Source organism: Musa acuminata, chromosome BXJ1-11 (genome assembly GCF_036884655.1).
Source record: "Musa acuminata AAA Group cultivar baxijiao chromosome BXJ1-11, Cavendish_Baxijiao_AAA, whole genome shotgun sequence".
Taxonomy (NCBI): Eukaryota; Viridiplantae; Streptophyta; class Magnoliopsida; order Zingiberales; family Musaceae; genus Musa; species Musa acuminata.
In genome coordinates, this window is record NC_088337.1 from 4,904,312 (window position 1) to 4,924,152 (window position 19,841).

The 19,841-nt window shown below is 41.6% G+C and overlaps 1 protein-coding gene across 2 annotated transcripts in view; it reads right to left on the reverse strand.

Moving 5' to 3' along the window:
* LOC135596982 (uncharacterized) overlaps positions 1 to 19,841 on the reverse strand; it is a 40,315-nt gene that overhangs the window by 9,835 nt on the left and 10,639 nt on the right. For both annotated transcript variants that reach the window (XR_010481077.1, XM_065089331.1), the window contains exons 4-8: positions 18,752 to 18,843; positions 15,265 to 15,475; positions 15,001 to 15,182; positions 14,638 to 14,862; positions 4,381 to 4,574 (exon numbers count right to left, since the gene is read on the reverse strand). Coding sequence is in view for 1 of the 2 variants with exons in the window: in XM_065089331.1 (XP_064945403.1) it covers positions 4,381 to 4,574; positions 14,638 to 14,862; positions 15,001 to 15,182; positions 15,265 to 15,475; positions 18,752 to 18,843 (904 nt within the window). In the remaining variant the exon portion in view is untranslated. The remainder of the gene's footprint in view (positions 1 to 4,380; positions 4,575 to 14,637; positions 14,863 to 15,000; positions 15,183 to 15,264; positions 15,476 to 18,751; positions 18,844 to 19,841) is intronic.

The following is a 19,841-nucleotide window of genomic DNA, read 5'->3' on the forward strand; positions in this document are numbered from 1 at the left end:
AAAATTATAAATAAGATTAGGTAGCTTGAGTTCAAAGTAAAATGTTTTGATTGAGGATCAAATTCACCAAACTAAGCAAAGCCAACAATATGCAGCTTCTATGAGCAGGACAAGATAAAACAAGTTGCATCAATGTTGGGTCCAACCAAAGCCAACATTATGCAGCTTCTATATGCAGGACAAGAGTCACAAGATAAAACAGGTTAGGCTGATAATGGGTCACCATTATATAAGATCAGTTTATGAATCTGTACTGATCTTCAAAGGCTCACATACATTGTATTTTGGACACCTTTTGGATTACAAAAGGTGTCCAGCTAGTTGAGTAGTTCATTTGTTATGTCACTTGAGAGCAGTGTTAAGGGAATTTCAAGACTTATGTCAGGTATTGTTAGAGGTCAACTGAAGTATTACATAATGAAAGGAAATTGGCTATTAACAGGAAGCTATTTGCTAATGGAACAGTAGTTTTTGGTTACTGCTGAACCTTTTTTCCTCTCTGCTTATTTGATTGCTCACATTTCCTCTGGTATTCCATACCTATCACTAATATCCTCTTTCTCCAATACTTCCAAAGGAAATCCTGTTCCTCATTTTATTCTTTTTTGTTTTTGTTCAAATAGCAACTACTTCATGCCATAAACATGGACAGCAGTAGCCTTATGCTGGTTTTCAATCTGAACCTTTACTTAAGGGGCTGCATCAGTTGTGCAACAACATACTACTAATCCTAGATACCTGTGACATAATACTTCCCAAAGCAAATTAACCATCCACTAGGCAAACACTATGCATCAATTGTAACCCAAGATAAACAAGAACTAATTTCTCCCATTAAGATGCCACCAAAACCACATATAGACCTCTAATTTGGAGGCAAAAGCTCAAATGCAAAATCTTAAGAACAAACATTTCATTTGAATCAAATAACTAATAACAATGTTTATGCGATTAATGTTTCTCTCACTTAATACTGAATTCCTTCCATTATATAGATGATTCTAATTTATTTGGCATGCCACCAGATAAACAATGAAAGCCTATCAACCATAGGATGGTAATAGGCAAGAAGTACATGGTATGTCTTCAATCACCAAGAGCTTTTAGATCAGATAGTTTCAGTTGCAGACTTAGGAAAATGAACCCAAGTGTTTCCTAGGCCATGCACATACTCAGGCATACGTACCAGTATACCACCATGGAGTGTAATACTGCCCATTAAGGTCAGTGCAAGCAAGCACTTTCCAGTCCAATAGTCAACTGAGATGCGGACCAAGCAAACTGCACAATAGGGTAATTAGTACGAGTTATACCGAGCAGTAGATGCATACTTGTATGGTAAATTGTAAATTTCAGTCTACTATTGGTTTCAGTAATCTATCAAATTGGTTTGTTACCAGCATACTGTTTGGTATACCGATGTATACTACCCAGAACCAATCCATACGGTCCGATACCGCTGCTTGATTGGACCAATATCAGTTGGTACAATGCACATACCAATCAGTTTTTGAATCCATTCCACCAGGGATTAAAATACTGCTCATATCGGTAATATGAATTGGATATTTCCTAATCCAACAACCAATCAGAATGCAGACCGTGCAAAATTGCATACTTATATGGTTGGATGTGAATTGACCCGAGTATGGGTTTTGGTTATCTATCAAATTGGTATGTTACCAGTATACTAGGTGGTACACTGATGTATACTAACCAGTACCAATCCATATGGTCCTATACCACCCCTTCACTGGACCAATAAATAACAGTTGGTACAATGCACATACCAATCAGTTTTTAAATCCATTCCACCATGGATTAAAATACTGCTTGTATCTGCAATACAAGCCAGATATTTCCTAGTCCAACAACCAAGCAGTGATTTAAAAAGCGCCAGGCGCCAAGGTCCATAAACGCCCGAGGCGCTAGGCGCTCGCCCGAGCGAAGCGATGCGCTAAATTATAAAAATATATAATATAATTATTTAAAATTATCTAAATTATAAAAATATATAATATAATTATAACAATAATTTCAAATAAATAAAAATTAACAACATTAAAATCAAAATAATATATTATTAATCTATTAACAAAAAATTAATCATTTCAAAATTCAAATAAACTTAATATTAAGAGTATACTGAGCCTGATGGAGAAACGAGGAAGCAGCGGCGAGCGGCGGCGGTAGCAGCGGCGAGTGGCGGCAATAGCAGCGACGAGTGGCGGCAGCAGCGGCGGCAACGGCAGCAGCAGCAGCGGCGGCGACAGCAGCAGCGGCGGCGGCGGCGGCAGCAGCAGCAGCGGCGGCGGCAGCAGCAGCAGCAGCGGCGGCGGCAGCAGCAGCAGCAGCGGCGGCGGCAGCAGCAGCGGCGAGCGGCGGCAGCGGCAGCGGGAAAGGGAAAGGGAGCGGAAGGCGCGAGCAGCGGGAGGCCTCGAGGGAGGCGCGAGCAGCGGGAAGGCTCGCGGGAGGGCTCGCAGGAGGCAAGAGGGCTCGCGGGAGGTGCGAGCAGCGGGAGGGCTCGCGGGAGGCGTGAGCAGCGGGAGGGCTCGAGGGAGGCGCGAGCAGCGGGAAGGCTCGCGGGAGGGCTCGCAGGAGACGCGAGCAGCGAGAGGGCTCGCCGGAGGCGCGAGCAGCAGGAGGCGCGAGCAGCGAGAGGGCTCACGGGAGGCGCGAGCAGCGGGAAGGCTCGCGGGAGGCGCGAGCAGCGACAGCGACGAGCAGCGGCAGCGGGAGCAGCGGCAGCGAGTGACGAGATCGCGATCGGGATTGGGATCGGGATCGAGAGCGGCAGCGGCAGCAGGTTAGTGTTGGGTTAGGGTTAGGGTTAGGGTTATATCGGTTTAGTTGGTTCGATTGAACCAACTAACAACCGAACCAGGACCGAACCAGACCTAAAATTCTGGTTCGGTCGCCTTGGTTTACCCAGGCGCTCGCCCGAAGCGCCCAGCGCCTGGGCTCGGGCGAGCGCCCAGGCGGCGCCTGTTTGAAGCGCGCCGCCTAGGACATTAACGAGGCGCTCGGGCCTCGCCTCGCCTCGCCCGAGCGCCTTTTGCAATCACTGCAACCAAGAGGGATGCATACCAAACAAAATTGCATGACCCAATTCAATGTTGAGCATATACCACATGGTAAGACGACTGACATTGAGTTGTACTGGGTAATAACACTACCACCTGGTACTGCATTAGGTCTCTTTTTTTTACTTCCTTTTATATGTCGAGCCATCAAAAGGATGTCAACAGCCCTCCTCTTCTTCTCAGTAGTTGTTGAAAGTTGTCAACAACAACACCCTTTCTATTCCTCTGTAGCTTCCTGCCTATCACTCTCTCCAGCTTTGCCATAGCCTCCTCTGTCTTTGTCATCACTCCGCCCCGCCTCATCAGCCACCACAACCACAAACTAGTACATTTCGCCATTTCCTCTTCTGCTCCACCTTCGCTTTTGCCTCCTCTCAAACCCTCTCTCACTATGGTGTAGGGCACCAACTGGTCTCAACCCATACCGAGTGTCTGTGTACCACCTCCTACCATTATCATGTCAGCCCAAAAGACATGATAATGGACCATGCTTGTGCCTCCTACTGATATCAATAATGGACTAAGATTCTACTCCATGCATACCACCAAATAACATCCTTGAAAGAGTCTCCTAAAAGTTCAATTTGCATCAGAGATTTTGTATTGAACACTGACCATTCCATTAAGAACTAATCTAAAGATCGTCGAATGGTTTCTCTCTCCTTGATTCTACAAAGAAAAAAAACTAGAATTTGCCATATAAGAGTAGCCATAAGCTAACAATTGTGTGATGCAAACAAACCATTTGTTGAAAACAAAGCTTTATGTTCACTTCTAATGATTTATTTTAGAAATGAATTAGACATAGATCTCTTCAGCATGTTCAGTCAAAGGAACAAAGTGCCAGCACGTTTCATTAAGATAGTAGATTATGTGCAACAGGAAAAAAAGCAAAACCACCTTAAAGACAATCCATTTCTCTCAGTAGCAATTTCAGATAAATTCTTTTAGTAATACCTCGGAAAGCATACTCATTGGTTTCTCTCTTATCAAGTGAGATTCTAACGTTATGTTCTTTTCAACACATGGATTATGAAACTAGACTTGTTGAGAACCCACAATAATTACGCCATTTCAAGAATTAGGTACAGCATTTAACAATGATAAACTAACTGACAATAAATATTGCTACCTCCAGAGATTCAATCATACAAGTTTATAAGAAATAATTTTTTGTTGTTAAACCTTCAATGCTAACGCAAAAGAAGAAAACATGAAATATATATAATAAAAGAAAATTCTAAAATAACAAGAATTGTGAAATTCATTAGTATATCAAAAAAATAACAACTGTCACCTTTTCTCTTGGTTTTTATCCATTTTGCTTGTTTCCTCAGTCTCAGTCTCTTTGTCGACATCTATCATGTCACCCTCATTAAGTTTATTAGATTCAGTTAGAAAATTTAGTAGATCAAACTTTTCCAACAATGATAGAAAAAACCTATGAAGATCTTCACTCTTAACTAGTGAAGCCAAAGATTCAATTGCTTCCTGCAAAAATAAATCAAGGCTAATCTTAATTGGAGCACATAGTTCATGCAACATAAGTAACAAATGAATTTAATTATCATACACTAAAGGCTGAAGATAACAGGCTAAGCAAATTCAGAATGACTTGGGATAGTACAAGTATGAGTAAAAGTAACATATAACAACAATTACTGATAAAAATCCTCTTAATCCAATATCTTATAACTTTGACCAATCATTTAATATCAAATGCTTTTTCTTCCAACAACAAATTCACGTTCACCTTGCATAGACACAATAAAGATACAGGTTCCTCTTATGCAAATGCTTTTTTCCCCTACTACCAGTTCACTTTCCACTATAAATAACCTCCACTTCTATTCCTCACCAGGCAAACAGCTCTGTAGTCAAATATAGAAATACGTGAATCGTTCAAAGAGAGAGTAACAAAATTCCCCTCCATAAATCATAAGAGTTGTTAAATGATCAAAACCATTAGCTAGAGAAAGAAATTTTCTTAATATATTGACCATCATTGAACTACTGACTTTCATATCACTTAAGTAAAATTTACGATGATATTGGTGATTGAAAATTACTAGTCCATTCTGAGTTTCTTTAGGTGGTTATAGCCTGCAATCTGGACCAGGAGCATTTCAAACGACAAGAATGAACCTGTTAAGAGATTTATGAGGCTACACATGGCAAATAACACCATGGAAAGGAGGCCTCAAGTACAAAATTTATGTTAAAAAAGAAAATGCTAATTACTCCACCAGATGAAGATACAAACTTTTTGGTGCCATGATCAGCAATCTGGAAAAGATCCATACAACTGGTCCAAATAGATGGGATCCCACAGCTGGTCCAAAGAAAATGCTACTTAAAGCATCAGTCGATCTTTTAGGGTAAAAATTGAATGTCAGGATAGCTGTGAAGTTGAAACAACAAGCAAAGGAGTTCTTAAGATGGGCATCTGAGTTACCTATTTATGATAAATAAGAGTGGGGAATTATGCACAACACTATCATATGCACAAGAATGCCATGAGATACATGATTTTGGTCCATCTCAGTACGAGAATAGCAGTGGCAATAATGGTGGCAATGGCAATAGTGATGCTGATGGGAGCAATGCTGGATGTGTGTTTATTAGGAATTCATGTGAAGCAGCTGATGGTGCACCCAAACTAGGTAGAAATGCCAATATGAGGTGACAGCAAGGATTGAAATTTCATACCGTACCGGGGTTTCGAGATTCGCTCGGTACGATATGATACTGTATACCGAGCGGTACATTTCGGTATACCGCTCTGTCACGGACTTAGCTGGTTTTGCCTAAGTCGTGCGGCACCCTTGCGTGTCCGTCCGCAAAGGTCAACCTCCCCGAAGCCTCCCATTGTGCCTTAGGACCAACAAAAGAGAGAACGGGTTAGAGAGAACGCCTTAATCGGGATCCACAAGCAAACATCTCCGAAAAACACTTCATAGATAATGCAAATTACAAACAGACTTTACAAGCTCTGAACAGTGGCACAACAAAGGGTAAAATGATCCATTACAGACCGAAAATCTCTCGCACGTGTCCACATGACACAACCTTTATTTACAAGCCTAAAGAGGCCACCAACCCAACTAAAATGAGATTATTAAGCCTTTGGCCGCCCCTCTACATGCTGTACAAGGCATGAACATGCCAAAAGACACGAACATATATAAGCATTACATCAAACATCATGTTTCGAAGTTTGTCCGTGACATTCTCCCCCACTTATTCCTTCGACGTCCTCGTTGAAGCCTTTGTCGACACTGCAACTCCTCGCCTTTGCTGAGTCTTCAATCTTCTGCTCCAGCTACAATGCGCCTCTTGACTCCCAGCTGCTCTCCGCTGCTATTTTTTAGTAGTCGAATCTTTGATCCGCCATGCTGCTTCAACTCACCAATGACTCTGACTCTGGTGTGGGGTTGGCTGAGTTGTGTTGATCCTTGTTAATTCCTGCGGATCCGCCAGATGAAGGAAAAGACCATCCTTACTGCGCCAGTCTCTCAAAATTCCACATGCTGCTTGAACTGGGTGGATGCTTGTTGGAGCTTTAACGAGCATCGTCTCGCAAACTTTTGAAGTTTTGGGTCCTTCCTCCACAAAATTTGTCCATTGACTCTTCCTTCACTTCGTTGTCACATCCAAGTAGATTCGCATCACTTCCACTTTCGATGGGCATTTCGTTGGGAAATGAAGCGGGCAATATACTCTCAGTAGCACTGATCACCGTTGGTGAGGATTTGACAACTATTGTCTTCCATTATCTTCGAAGGGTCTTTGAACTTGTGCAGAGCTCCTCTGCTGGATAGATAAGAGAATTGGAGTACTCGGTTTCGCCCATTCTCTTAAGAGTTGAGAAGGCAAAGGTTACTTGACTTCGCCCGCCTCATCGAGGTTGTACTTCATGCATCAAGCTGGTTACTGGTGTTCGCCTGCTCTTTGCTCACACTTCTGAAGCACTTGAAGTGTTTGCACTCCTTGCGTTGAGTTAGTTACTGTGATTCACCTTCTCAATGCCATCAAACTTCTGGAATGCGAGAAGTTTTCACCCCAACTTGGAGTAATTCTCTCATCGATTTGGTCGCCTCTGGGATTGTACCGTCTTCTCCATCAACCCTGCCGCCTACTCCACTAAGTAGCAAAGGTACAGCACCGCGTACTGCCTGCTTCGTTCCTTGGTCATGCACTCTTGCATGACCCGAAGTCCTTCACTTTCGGCTATCTTGATGAGAAGCTCATTGACACCGGTCTTACGAAGTTCCTCGGCCTCTGCCCTTCAGCCTTGTCTCGGTACTTGGAGATTGCCTCTGCATGCTCCACCTCCTCGACCCCTTTTCACGACCAAGAGCTCTCCCTCCTTTAGTGGAACCCAGCCCCCATATGCTGATGACCAAGGTTTTCATCCGATGCAAAATTCGATGCACGCCCGGAAGACCCGCCTTTGCGGTACCATGGCCTTCACTCCTTGAATCCATAGCCCTTCTTGTCGTCATGTTGTTCACCGAAGTGGAGCTCCCAGTAGCTCCCGATCATACCTCCATATGATCTAGTCCCTCACGGGTCAAAGTCGTGTTGTATCGCATTGCCACGAACTGTTCCACCACGATCCGCTGCACCATGTCACCTCCTGGTGACATCTATATTGTATTCTGTTCCTTGTGGAATAAACTCGAATTGTGAACCCTCCATGTGTGGCCTATGTCAATACATCGCAGGGTCTCCTCCACCTTCGATTTTGTTCGCTCCTTTGGCAATCGACCTTCATCCACCCACTCTTGGGTCACACCTAGATGAAGCACCGCTCTAGGACAGTCCGTCGCCTAGTAGCTCCCGAAGTCCACCGACTTCACTATAATTTGTGCACCATTGTCTGGATCCTGGGCCTCTGCCCCTACCAGCACAATCTCCGCTGCACACCGCTTCCTTCATAGCAACTCGAATGGCAACACTGTGGCATATTCTTCAAGAGTACCCGCCTCTGCGTCCTCTTGCTCCGTGCTAAGGCCTTCTGTACCCAACTTCGCCTCCGCTAATTGAGTCGCCTTAGTTCCTCCATCAAATGCTTCTCCGAGATAAGGTGCATGTGCCCCGAAGCTCCCTTTGTCTTTGGCACCATGCAAGATGAGTCCGCTCTGTTAGAATGAAGGACCCATGGAACAACATGATCCTACTCTTGCCTCTGCAAGAGTTCATGTCCTTGACCTCTGTCTAAGGAAAGCACTATGCCTCTGCTCCACGTTCCAACTTCTATACTGGCTCCCTTCATGCGGCTTGAGTACTTCGCCAAGTTACACCCAAGTTGCTCCACTCCTCGTTTTCACATTGAGTTGATGGTGGCCCTCGCGCCCACCATTCCACGGGTCAACCCTCCCTTGAGTCCGATCTCCACATCGACTCCAAGTGTGCCTTCATTTAAGTTGCTTTGGGTCGCTCCCCCACTTGATCTCGCAATGCATCCACCAATGCATTCTCTCAAGCGAGATCATACGACGACTCCTCGCCGCTTGCTCAGTCCATCGAGCTTCATGGAGTTGTTGTTTGTTGAGGTACTCCTCAACATGTGAGGTCTGTCCCACATGATTCTCCCTCTGGAGAGCCGGGACTTATCCCTCCTGGATAACTACCCCGTTGGAGCAACATCTCTCTTCGTTTCAGATACCACCATCCCCTTGGACTACTCCGATCTGCTGAACAAACTGTACATTATTCTGCCTCCTGCAAACGCACTTGCTAGATTGTGACTCCCCGTCAATATAGTCCCCGCTGCACCCCTCAAGGCCTAGCAACATGCTGAACTTGTTGCACACTTCATTCTCCTACGGACGTATCCTTCACATGCCGAAGAGAAAGTTTCAATGCTCCATGGCACCGAGTTTCGGTCGCCTTGGGATGGCCACGAACATTCCATCGTCCGCATACAAGCCCATGCATGAGTACCAAATTCTTCGAGTTAGCAATTCCCCTCACCTCCGTGAGCTTTGCAGAACTCTTTTGGTCGTTGAGCAACTCATTCCACCTTGGATGGTCTCATCCTTTACCAAGCGCCTCGCTTGTCTTGAGCACCATAAGGTATGGTTGTCAACGTTGAGCCGTAGCTCAAACTCAGCCATCCCAACCTTTGTGCGCTCCACATTCATCCAAGCTTGCCTGTTCTCGTGGTGTCTCTTGCGTGAAGGGTTAGCCATTCCTCTGAATGCCAATCTCAGATGCCCGCTCCTCTGAGCGACTCCTTTTCCCTACATCTCCATGCTCGTTTTCCCCCAAACGATCGCGCGTGTGCTAGCTGCCCTTAACGCAGCCCCGCTAGGTCCCTCACGTTTGCATGCTAAGTGTTTCTATGAGTGCTTGTCCCGCTCTGATACCATCTGTCACGGACTTAGCTGGTTTTGCCTAAGTCGTACGACACCCTTGCGTGTCCGTCCGCAAAGGTCAGCCTCCCCGAAGCCTCCCATTGTCCCTTAGGACCAACAAAAGAGAGAACGGGTTAGAGAGAACGCCTCAATCGGGATCCACAAGCAAACATCTCCGAAAAACACTTCATAGACAATGCAAATTACAAACAGACTTTACAAGCTCTGAACAGTGGCACAACAAAGGGTAAAATGGTCCATTACAGACCGAAAATCTCTCACACATGTCCACATGACACAACCTTTATTTACAAGCCTAAAGAGGCCACCAACCCAACTAAAATGGGACTATTAAGCCTTCGGCCGCCCCTCTACATGCTGTACAAGGCATGAACATGCCAAAAGACACGAACATATATAAGCATTACATCAAACATCCTGTTTCGAAGTTTGTCCGTGACAGCTCGGTATATATATATATATAACCATTTTCTACGACGTCACCTCTCTTCTCCCCGCAACATCGAGGATTCTTCTCCCAGGGCGGATGAGGAGAAGTCGTCGACAGACGAGGAGGGAGAGTGGCTCCGATCTCCAAGTTCTCTTCTTCTCCCTCTTCTTTCTTCTCCCTTAGTTAATACCATCCGGTAGCGGGCAGTAACGACCGATTTAGGAAGGTAACAAGGCGGAAATAGCCCCAATCGACGGTATCGCCCGGTAGTGGGCGATCCGTGTATCGATCTGTTAGCGGACCGGTACGTACCGCCCGGTACAGGCGATATTATTCGAAATTAAAATCCTTGGGTGACAGTCAATCCCAACACCAACCACAAGCATTAAAGGTTTCTTCAACTCATTTAATATGAGAGGGGCATCAAATGCCAGTGATCTTGAACCTACAACATTTTCTCAGTGTCAAGTAGATCAAGATCAACCATGCATATAAACAAGATATTAGTCAAGCATTCCAGATGTGGTTAAATTTTCAACTGCATACTTACACAACTCGAGACACTCGTGATAGATATAAAGTGCCAACCATCCAAAAGCATAATCATTGGATATCATCTCCTAATCTATAAGAGATTGCAAGGAGGAATTTTGATGATGAGATCGAGGAAATGACATATAATTATCGGAAATCAATAATTTAACATATAAAATCCCTTTACATTGTACTCATTGAGGATTACTGGATTAAATATATACAAAAATATTTTTTCAATAATTATGCTGCAATTAAGTGGTGCCTACAATATGGAAAATCTAGACTTCATTGTAGAAGAATTGTTTTGCAACTCCTCTCACTAACCACAATATTCAGTAGCTATGAGTAAAACTAATTAATTCACGCATAAGTCTGCACTCCAGCAATTATCTGTATAGACACTTGGAGAGGCTTGTACACATGCACTACAACATGTGTACGCCACTACATTATATTGCTGAGGACAAAGAAAGGGGATAGGCTGTTTTTTAATCATGATTAAGATCCTACGATGGACTAATTACACAGCTGAAAACATGGATGATTTTGCGCTCGAAGGGGCCAGATATCCACCATGTCCATCAAAGTTCACTTTTGAATAGATTGAGGACCAACAAGACAAGGTAGCTTGATATGAGGACCAAGATGTTAGATTCAAGAGATAGATGTTAGGACATGGTCGGAGGCCTCGGAGTACATCTAGTCAGTTCTTTGTTGGTCGAACAACAAACCAGTGTAAGCCATCCACATAGCATAACAAAGCTAAGATCAACTCATTGCAACTAGCTAACTAAATAAAGGACATTGATGAGCAACAGTTAGAGAGGGATGATAAGACTTCCCTCTTTGATTATGTCTCCACGAGGTCCCAAAAATTTCTAGTGACATTAGTGGTAGCAATGATAGGGGACAAGAGCCTTATGCTCCTGTGACACAAACAAGTGGATAACGGACAGAGGAGCAGGATTTTACTAATGCCATATAGGATAAAGTCCAAGAGCTAGGTCTACCAAAGCCACTTATGAGGGGAAAGCAAAGGTAAACAGAATAATTGAGACCTAGATACTAATGTCATCTTTTTTCCCTCTCCACTGTACCAACGTAGTTATAGAGGATGCACCACTATAGACGTCTGTGCTCCAGATGACAGATGTCACAATAGATCGACACTATGCTATTTCTAGCATTTCCTTATAAATATTAAGAAATAGGCTTAGGTACATAATCAAAACTTACACTTAAATAATGGAAATCGACTCATGTCTATGCGGATGTAACCTAGATACAGAAGGATCTTGGTTAGATCTGCATGAATGTAGCTTAGATCGACAAACATATTGATCACAGATACACAGATCTAGTCAAGATTGGCAAGAATGTAACCTAGATCCACATGGATATTGGCCAGGTCCAGCGAATGTCGAGTGCGTATACCCAGATTGAGCCTAGATCTTCATGGCTCTAACTAGATAAACAGAGAAATTGATCGGATCACAATGGATCCCAGTCGGATCTGCGTGGACCTATGTTGGAACCATGCAAATCCAGCCTACGCTCAAAGAATCTGGCTAGTTTGTATAGATCCAATCTCAATAGTACAAGAAATTTTTTTTCTAAACAAAGTCCAAGCATAAAATCATGAATAAAACCATAGGAAAGCATGAAAATAAGGCTTCATTTTGAGGCATCTAAAAGAAAATTATGCAAAACTACTTCAAGTTGGCTTAGAAGTTAGCTTGCTTTGGGCAAAAGAGGACTAGTTTTCCTGTATTTGCAGTTAGATTTGCTTTAAATCAAATTTTTTTTTGACAATATGAGTAAATTGAGAGGGGACTAGGAATCTCAAATGGAGGAAAGAAGGTAAAGGGGGGATGGTTATATGCTTAATGGGTAGAAGAGGCATGCAGAATCCAGATACCAAGAGGTACGCATGCAGCTTGCTACACCTAGTTATATTGGTCAAAACTGAGGTGCACCCGGTACAATAACCATATTAGGCTGTATGCATAAAAATGAACCAGGACACAGCAATATTCCCTGTTCGTGAACTGGTTTATGGTCGAACTAATAAATATTGATCAAACTAATAAATACCAATCAGGATAGACCAATCTGACAAGAATTATTATCCTTCAATCAACATTGACCTAACCCAAAAAGATCCAACTAAAACCATATCTTGTCCTTTTTATTTCCAAACTTTCTTTAATAATCTAACATCCACCTCTTCATATATTGCACCTCCACAATTATCCTTACAGAAACATAGCTTTAAAATATTCTTTAGTTACATGTAATCCTACCATTCTGTATGTTGTGCAAACCAATGTTTTTAGTTAGTTAAATCATACTGGTTTAATAGAGCCATCAAAAGAATTGGTTTGTACCAAGTTGATGGTCAATACATAATTCGGAGCGATGTATTTCCATGAGCCCTTGAAATGGGATGATGGGAAAAAATTTTGCCCAAACACAGCCCTTTTAATGTTTTAAGTGTTGGGCCGAGCTGCCATGACATTTGAGGACTCAAACTTGATCACTCTTTTATAGCCTTTGCCCTCTATGGCCCATTGAGAACAGAACTCAAGTTCAAACAGCCCAATGCAATGTAGAGAAAGCAAAAGAAACAGAGGAAACAAAAAAGAATAGCAGGAAGAGAAGAGTTTTCTCCAATTAGCACTGTGTTGGTTTCACATCCAGCCCAGCCCAATCTTCAAATTTTAGAGAAGAGGAAGAAAACTTTTGCCAATGATCAGGTCCTATATTCATTTTTCATTAGAATTTTCTTTTCCATTTTATTGTTTTCTCCACTAATACCAAATGGTACAAGACTAACTAGTCAACTGCACCACCACTGATCTGATGGCATACCAGTAGCCAGTGCAGACCAATATTAAAAGCCTAAGTACAAAATATATTTTTTTTACAAAAAAGATCATAATAGTTATCATTCTAAAACCAACTATGGCATTTTCTTAAGTCTTAACGAAGACAATCCTCTCTTTTCATTTCCAACACTTCTCACTTCTCACCCTAACCATTCCTCCGTCTCTTTCAATCACCAATCTCTCATCCTCTGTCCCTCTCCTCCCCGTCTTCTCTTTTATTTCTTCATTGTTGGCCCATAGTATCCAAAGAAACAAAGAACGAGAATCTCTCCACTCTTCAACTTCAGTATTTGCTCATCTTGAACAATAGCCCTCAAACTCCTTTGCTCCATTTCCCAACACATTGTAATCCAACCAGACAAACCATTGAACCAGATAAAGTTCCAAACCAGAACTCCAAGCTTGGCCAAACAAAAATGGATTGTATTTTTGAGCCAACCGATTTCAATCGGTATCCAATTTGATGATCTGATAGCCAGCCGAATCAAAGACTGTAAATCCTGATTTTATTCATCTTCAACCGGATAGCATACGTGCGTCCAGAATGGACACAGAAAAGTAATTCAAAGTACAAGTATTTTCCAAGACATGGAAGTCAAACTTGACAATCATATCTCTAGAAACAGTAAATCCAAAATCCCTTATGAACATAATCTTTATACCAAACTAATGCAGTTTGACCTAGGTCCACTTCAGAGTGGGTTCTACTTTTATCAACCGAAAAATCATGATTTATATGTCAAAACCCTGAAAATTGATGTGTTTTCAACCATGGGCTAGCATGCAACGAAGCTGAAATATATAAAATAGACAACACAAAGACTATACTTTTTAATTCAGCATTGGAAGGATTTGATCACAAGGGCAAGCATGAAACAGACAACTCTTAATCCTTGCAGTTAGTCCAAAGCAATATTCGCCCTCCAAAAGTTCAAAGATTGCTAAACAAGTTATGGGGGAACAGATCAACGAAGAATGTTGCACCATATCTTGTCCATATTGTAACCCGGTGTTAAATAGTTTTGGCACTGGTTAAACAATTTTCATAAACTATTAGTGACTCCCAGCAAAATAAGCCCCATGTTGAGACCAGATAATAACAATTTCTTATTGAATGACTTCTTCTTGTAGAACATAATGATCTATACAAGTATTAATAATGATTAAAAATCGAAACAACAGACTTAAGATGATGCAAAAATTATTACGAAAATTGGAACTAGAAGAATCAACTGATCCTACCAAATATTAACATTGCATTGTCGGGGTAACATTTCAAAAGCACAAGGATGGTAAGTAGAAGATGGATTTAATACCTTTAGGACAGCATGCTTTTCAGGAGGAGAATCAAGGAAGACATCTGCCATAGTCTCAATCAAATCCATAGAATTGGAAGCTAAGACCTTTAGGTTCTTTGATGCAGTTTTCTTCGTGTACCCAATAGGAAAGCTTTCGGCCTTATCATGAATATCTTTTAATGAGGCATGCTGGTTTACTTCTTGGTTTGCCCCAAGAACTCTCATGTTTTCACTCACAAGTATCTGATACAACACAATATTCTTAATGCAGGACATGCACAATCTAGCCTTAGTAGTGGCACTACAAAGGCAGTAATCAGCTAACAAAAACAAACCTAGCCAAAAATTTATAGTATATTTAAAATTTTAAATTACTAATACCTGCAAGCTTATGGATATGGTTTCATGCAAGGAAGAATCATCCTTGAGAGTATGTACCAGCAGCTTGGCAAGAGAATCAAAACTTTGAGAAGTATCAGGAGGACAACGACAAAAAGCAGGAAGCAAATCCCACAATTCATGGGCATAAGATCTGAGTTTTTCTTGCAATGTCGCTCTTTTCACTAAAAGATGAAATGAAAAATCCAAGACATCATTCTTTCCAGATGTAAAATTTTGGGTTTCACTAAAGGATATAACTGATACCTTTGTCACAGACTTTCAGAATAGATTTAGCAAGGGGCACAATATGGTCCATGAAGTAACATAAGGATGCCCCAGAAGCATATCTCTTTAATATGGGTATCAACCAAGCATTTGAGCAAGTTTTTTTGTCTCTATTGAAAGATATAGGAACCAACGAAAGCACATTCTCTAGTCCCATAGCGATTACAGCAGATCCAATACATTTCTGAAGCTGCACTCAAGACAGAGAAGTCAGATTAATTTGTGGATTAAAAGCTAATAAGCTATTCAATTACTCACAGATAAGCTTAATTGAAGTATTGCTGTACAAAATTAGATGCAAGAATTGTGCATTTCCCTTCACTTCCCCAAACCTCAAATTAACAAGAACTAAACAAAGGTATATACAAGTCCTGAGCACTTCCTATTTCTTACCATCAATGGCACCAAATGTGAGAAACAGGCAGAAAAAGGAAACGTAGGGACAGATAATTGAGAAAATCATATATAATGATTTAAAGAGGGAAGAAGATGGCAAATAACTAAATATTCAAAGTGTTCCCTGTTCTTATCCAGGGGCATTTTAGCCCACGCTGTTCAATGACCTAATAATTGTTGTGCCAAAATTGGTACACTCCCAGAAGGTTACAGTATGAGGTCGAAAGAACAGTGGTGCACCTGCTTTCACAATCATAAAAATTAGAGGTCCATCAAAAAGAACTGAAGCAGGTAATGCTTCAGTTTTGACCGACATAAAAGTTGTAATTAATCTATTTGTGTATAATCCTCGGAAGGTAGATTCTATTTTTTTTAATATATCAGGTAGTTTACACAACTTGTGAAGCTTCACTGAAAACAATAGGAAGTTTTACATTTACTAGTTGAGTTATCCAACTAGATTTATAACAAACTTCAAATAGCAGCGTCTCAAATTGCATACAAGAACAATAATGCAGGATAAAACATAAAAGAACATAAAGCACCAACATAGTGGGAGTTGTCCCTAAAAGGTTAAGAGAGGACAAGCCTGTCCTATAATAAAAAGTCTCTATCTCCATTAAAACACTATTCACAAGGTCGCCATGGGAAACACTATGCAAAATTGACAGTTGTTGGGTGCTATAGAGTCGGTTCAAACACACTCCAGCTGCTTCAATTCACCAGCAGAATAAATGGGCTGTCTAATTAGCAGATCAAAGAGGCTTTATTCAAGTAATCCATTGGATGCAACTCCTACAAATCCTGAAAGCAGTCAGCCTTCTTATATGGGATCATGGTAGGAGTCGGATACCACTTCTGACTCCTTCCAAGCCACCTAACTCCTGAAATGTTTCAAGTAAAAGGCCCAAGGCCACATTTACTCCAAAAGGGCCCCAAGCGATTTGCTGGTTCTAAAAGAGACTTTAATGGTCTTTGACCAAGGATTTAAGAGAAAAAGCAAAAGCAAATACAGGAGCAAAAGGCCAATATAAGTGACTACGCCAATGGGCAAGACCGTCACAAGATTTGATAGCACAACACTATATCCTTGAGCATTTATGTCCTTGCGCATTGAGGTGGTCCATATTTGTGATTCTTCAATATCCTTGCATCTCTTGGTGTTTATGTTGATGTTGATTGAACCCAGTGATTTAAAAAGCGCTAGGCGCCAAAAGGCGCCAAGGTCCACAAACACTCGACGCTCGCCCAGGCGCTCGCCCGAGCGAAGCGAGGCGCTAAATTATAAAAATAAATAATATAATTATTTAAAATTTTAAATAAAAATATGCTATTAACAACATTAAAATCAAAATAATATATTATGAATCTATTAACAGAAAATTAATCATTTCAAAATTCAAATAAACTTAATATTAAGAGTATACTGAGCCTGATGGAGAAACGAGGAAGCAGCGGCGAGCGGCGATGACAGCGGCGGCAGCAGCGGCGGCAGCAACAGCGGCGGCAGCAGCAGCAGCAGCGAGCAACGGCAACGGCAGCAGCAGCGGCGAGCGGCGGCAGCGGGAGCGGGAAAGGGAAAGGGAGCGGAAGGCGCGAGCAGCGGGAGGCCTCGAGGGAGGCGCGAGCAGCGGGAGGCCTCGAGGGAGGCGCGAGCAGCGGGAAGGCTCGCGGGAGGGCTCGCAGGAGGCGCGAGCAGCGGGAGGGCTCGCGGGAGGCATGAGCAGCGGGAGGGCTCGAGGGAGGCGCGAACAGCAGGAAGGCTCGCGGGAGGGCTCGCGGGAGGCGTGAGCAGCGACAGTGGCGAGCAACGGCAGCGCGAGCAGCGGCAGCGGGAGCAGCGGCAGCGAGCGACGAGATCGCGATTGGGATCGGGATCGAGAGCGGCAGCGACAGCAGGTTAGTGTTGGATTAGGGTTAGAGTTAAGGTTGGGGTTATATCGGTTTAGTTGGTTCGATTGAACCAACTAACAACCGAACCAGGACCGAACCAGACCTAAAATTCTGGTTCGGTCGCCTTGGTTTACCCAGGCGCTCGCCCGAAGCGCCCAGCGCCTGGGCTCGGGCGAGCGCCCAGGCGGCGCCTGTTTGAAGCGCACGTCCTGGGACATCAGCGAGGCGCTCGGGCCTCGCCTCGCCTCGCCCGAGCGCCTAGGCGAGCGCCCGAGCGCCTTTTGCAATCACTGATTGAACCAATTGTTCACAAGACCATTATGCAATGTTCTATAGTAAGTATAGATTACAAAGTCTTCCAGTTGACAAACAAGGATTTCACAGCGATTGAATCCAATGATGTACCTCCTTAAGCCTAGGCAATCATATCCTCACAACCATTTGGAACTCCCACCTCGAAGAGAATATTTCCAATAGGAATCTCCATCGCCTTCACATATAACAATGGAAGAACCCCCCGTCTGGTATATCTCTAGTTCGAGAAAGATTAGTAGCTTACAAGTTAAACTAAAAGGATAACTTTATTGCTGAAGTAACAATTAGAATACACCCCCTTCTTGGTATAAAAGGATTACAAAAATATATATTAATCCTCATCGTATTGAACTCCGATCAATCCCCTAATAAATTATATATTCTATTTTTTATCCTTTTTTTTACAACTTAATCCCACAAGCTTTATTAAGACTAAATACATCATAATCATATCTTATGTTATAAGTGCTAAATACCATTCATGATCAAAGTTTTCCAATTAAAAAATGTTATGATTCAAAATTATAAAAATTATAAATCATATGAATACCCTCAAGAAGCTCAATGTTTATCTTAAAAAATATACGTAACCCTTGAAGAATTATTTTGGTTATTAACCTTGCTTTTTTCAAATAAGTAACTATATGCACACTTTTCAAGGTGTTGCAACTCTATTGAAGATTATTCAATATGGCCTTTTAAGAAGTATATTCAAATGAAATAGTTATACATGCATACTTGGAACTTTACAGAAATCATATGTACCTAAAATCTAAAATTGAAGCATGCTTCAACAATGAAAATGGCCAAGTAATAAATAAATGAAGCTTGCTGAAGGTGAAGATACTTGTTTTTAACTTACATTTTTCATGACAGACAAGTCTCCTTCCACTGTTATCACACATTGTGCCAGTTTAAGTAATATGTCCTTCATAAATAGGTACGAGGTCTTGCCTACAATCAAAGAAAATGGTAAGGAGGCATGTTGGTCGACATAACAATCCATTAATCTATTGCAATCTTGTAACAAGGAGGAAATCATTGATAGTGCATCAATTTATTAGAATTAGGAGGCAAGAACATCCAATATCATGTATAAGCAATTCAAGTTCAATGTGAAGAATGCATTGGTGTTAACAAACAAGTTTACATATAACATTTGAGTGGCCCAGATCAGAAAAAAACTAAAAAAGAAGAGTTTACAAGGAAAAAAAAACAGATGACAGCATTAGATCTTCAAATGTGAAAAGTTACATGTATATGTTTTTCATTTTGAATCTTTAGCATATATCTCCTATTTTGTCTAGGAAACCTAGCTGTAAAAAGTACTGGTGAACCAAAGAAGAAACTCATCATGAAATATAAGATGACTTAGCAATTTCTTCCTGCAGATTTCTTTATAGTTTACATACAACAATTATTTGTCACATGATTTAAATAAGTTAAATTTAGTTTTACATTAGGAAAAAAATAAATAACATGCCACTTATAATTTATCAGGCCAAGACTCAAATAGTCATAGAAATCTGATACAAGAAGTATGAGAATTTGTCGACATCTAAAAACTTCAACCATTCTCGTGAGTTAGCACTAATGAAGTGCCTCAAAAATTATCCTAAATTTACATTTATTCTCTCTGTCTGCTCTTTATTCTTGGGGAATTTAAAAGTAGAGATGTAGCTTTAAGAGAGAGTTTTTGGTGTTGTGACTTGTGAGGAAGTTCAAAAGGCAATTATTAGTAAAAGATCATGCTTGAAAGATTAACAAAATTAAAAAATAAAGAGCATTTTAAAAGATATATAGAATCTAAAGAAGAGGCTAGAAGGTATGGTATAATATAAGGCATTTAATAAATTTTGTAACAAGTTAAGTAGTAACGATGGCAAAAAAGATATACGTTGAATTGCTAGAGATAGAAAAAGAAAGTGTAAATATTTAGGTAATATTTAATG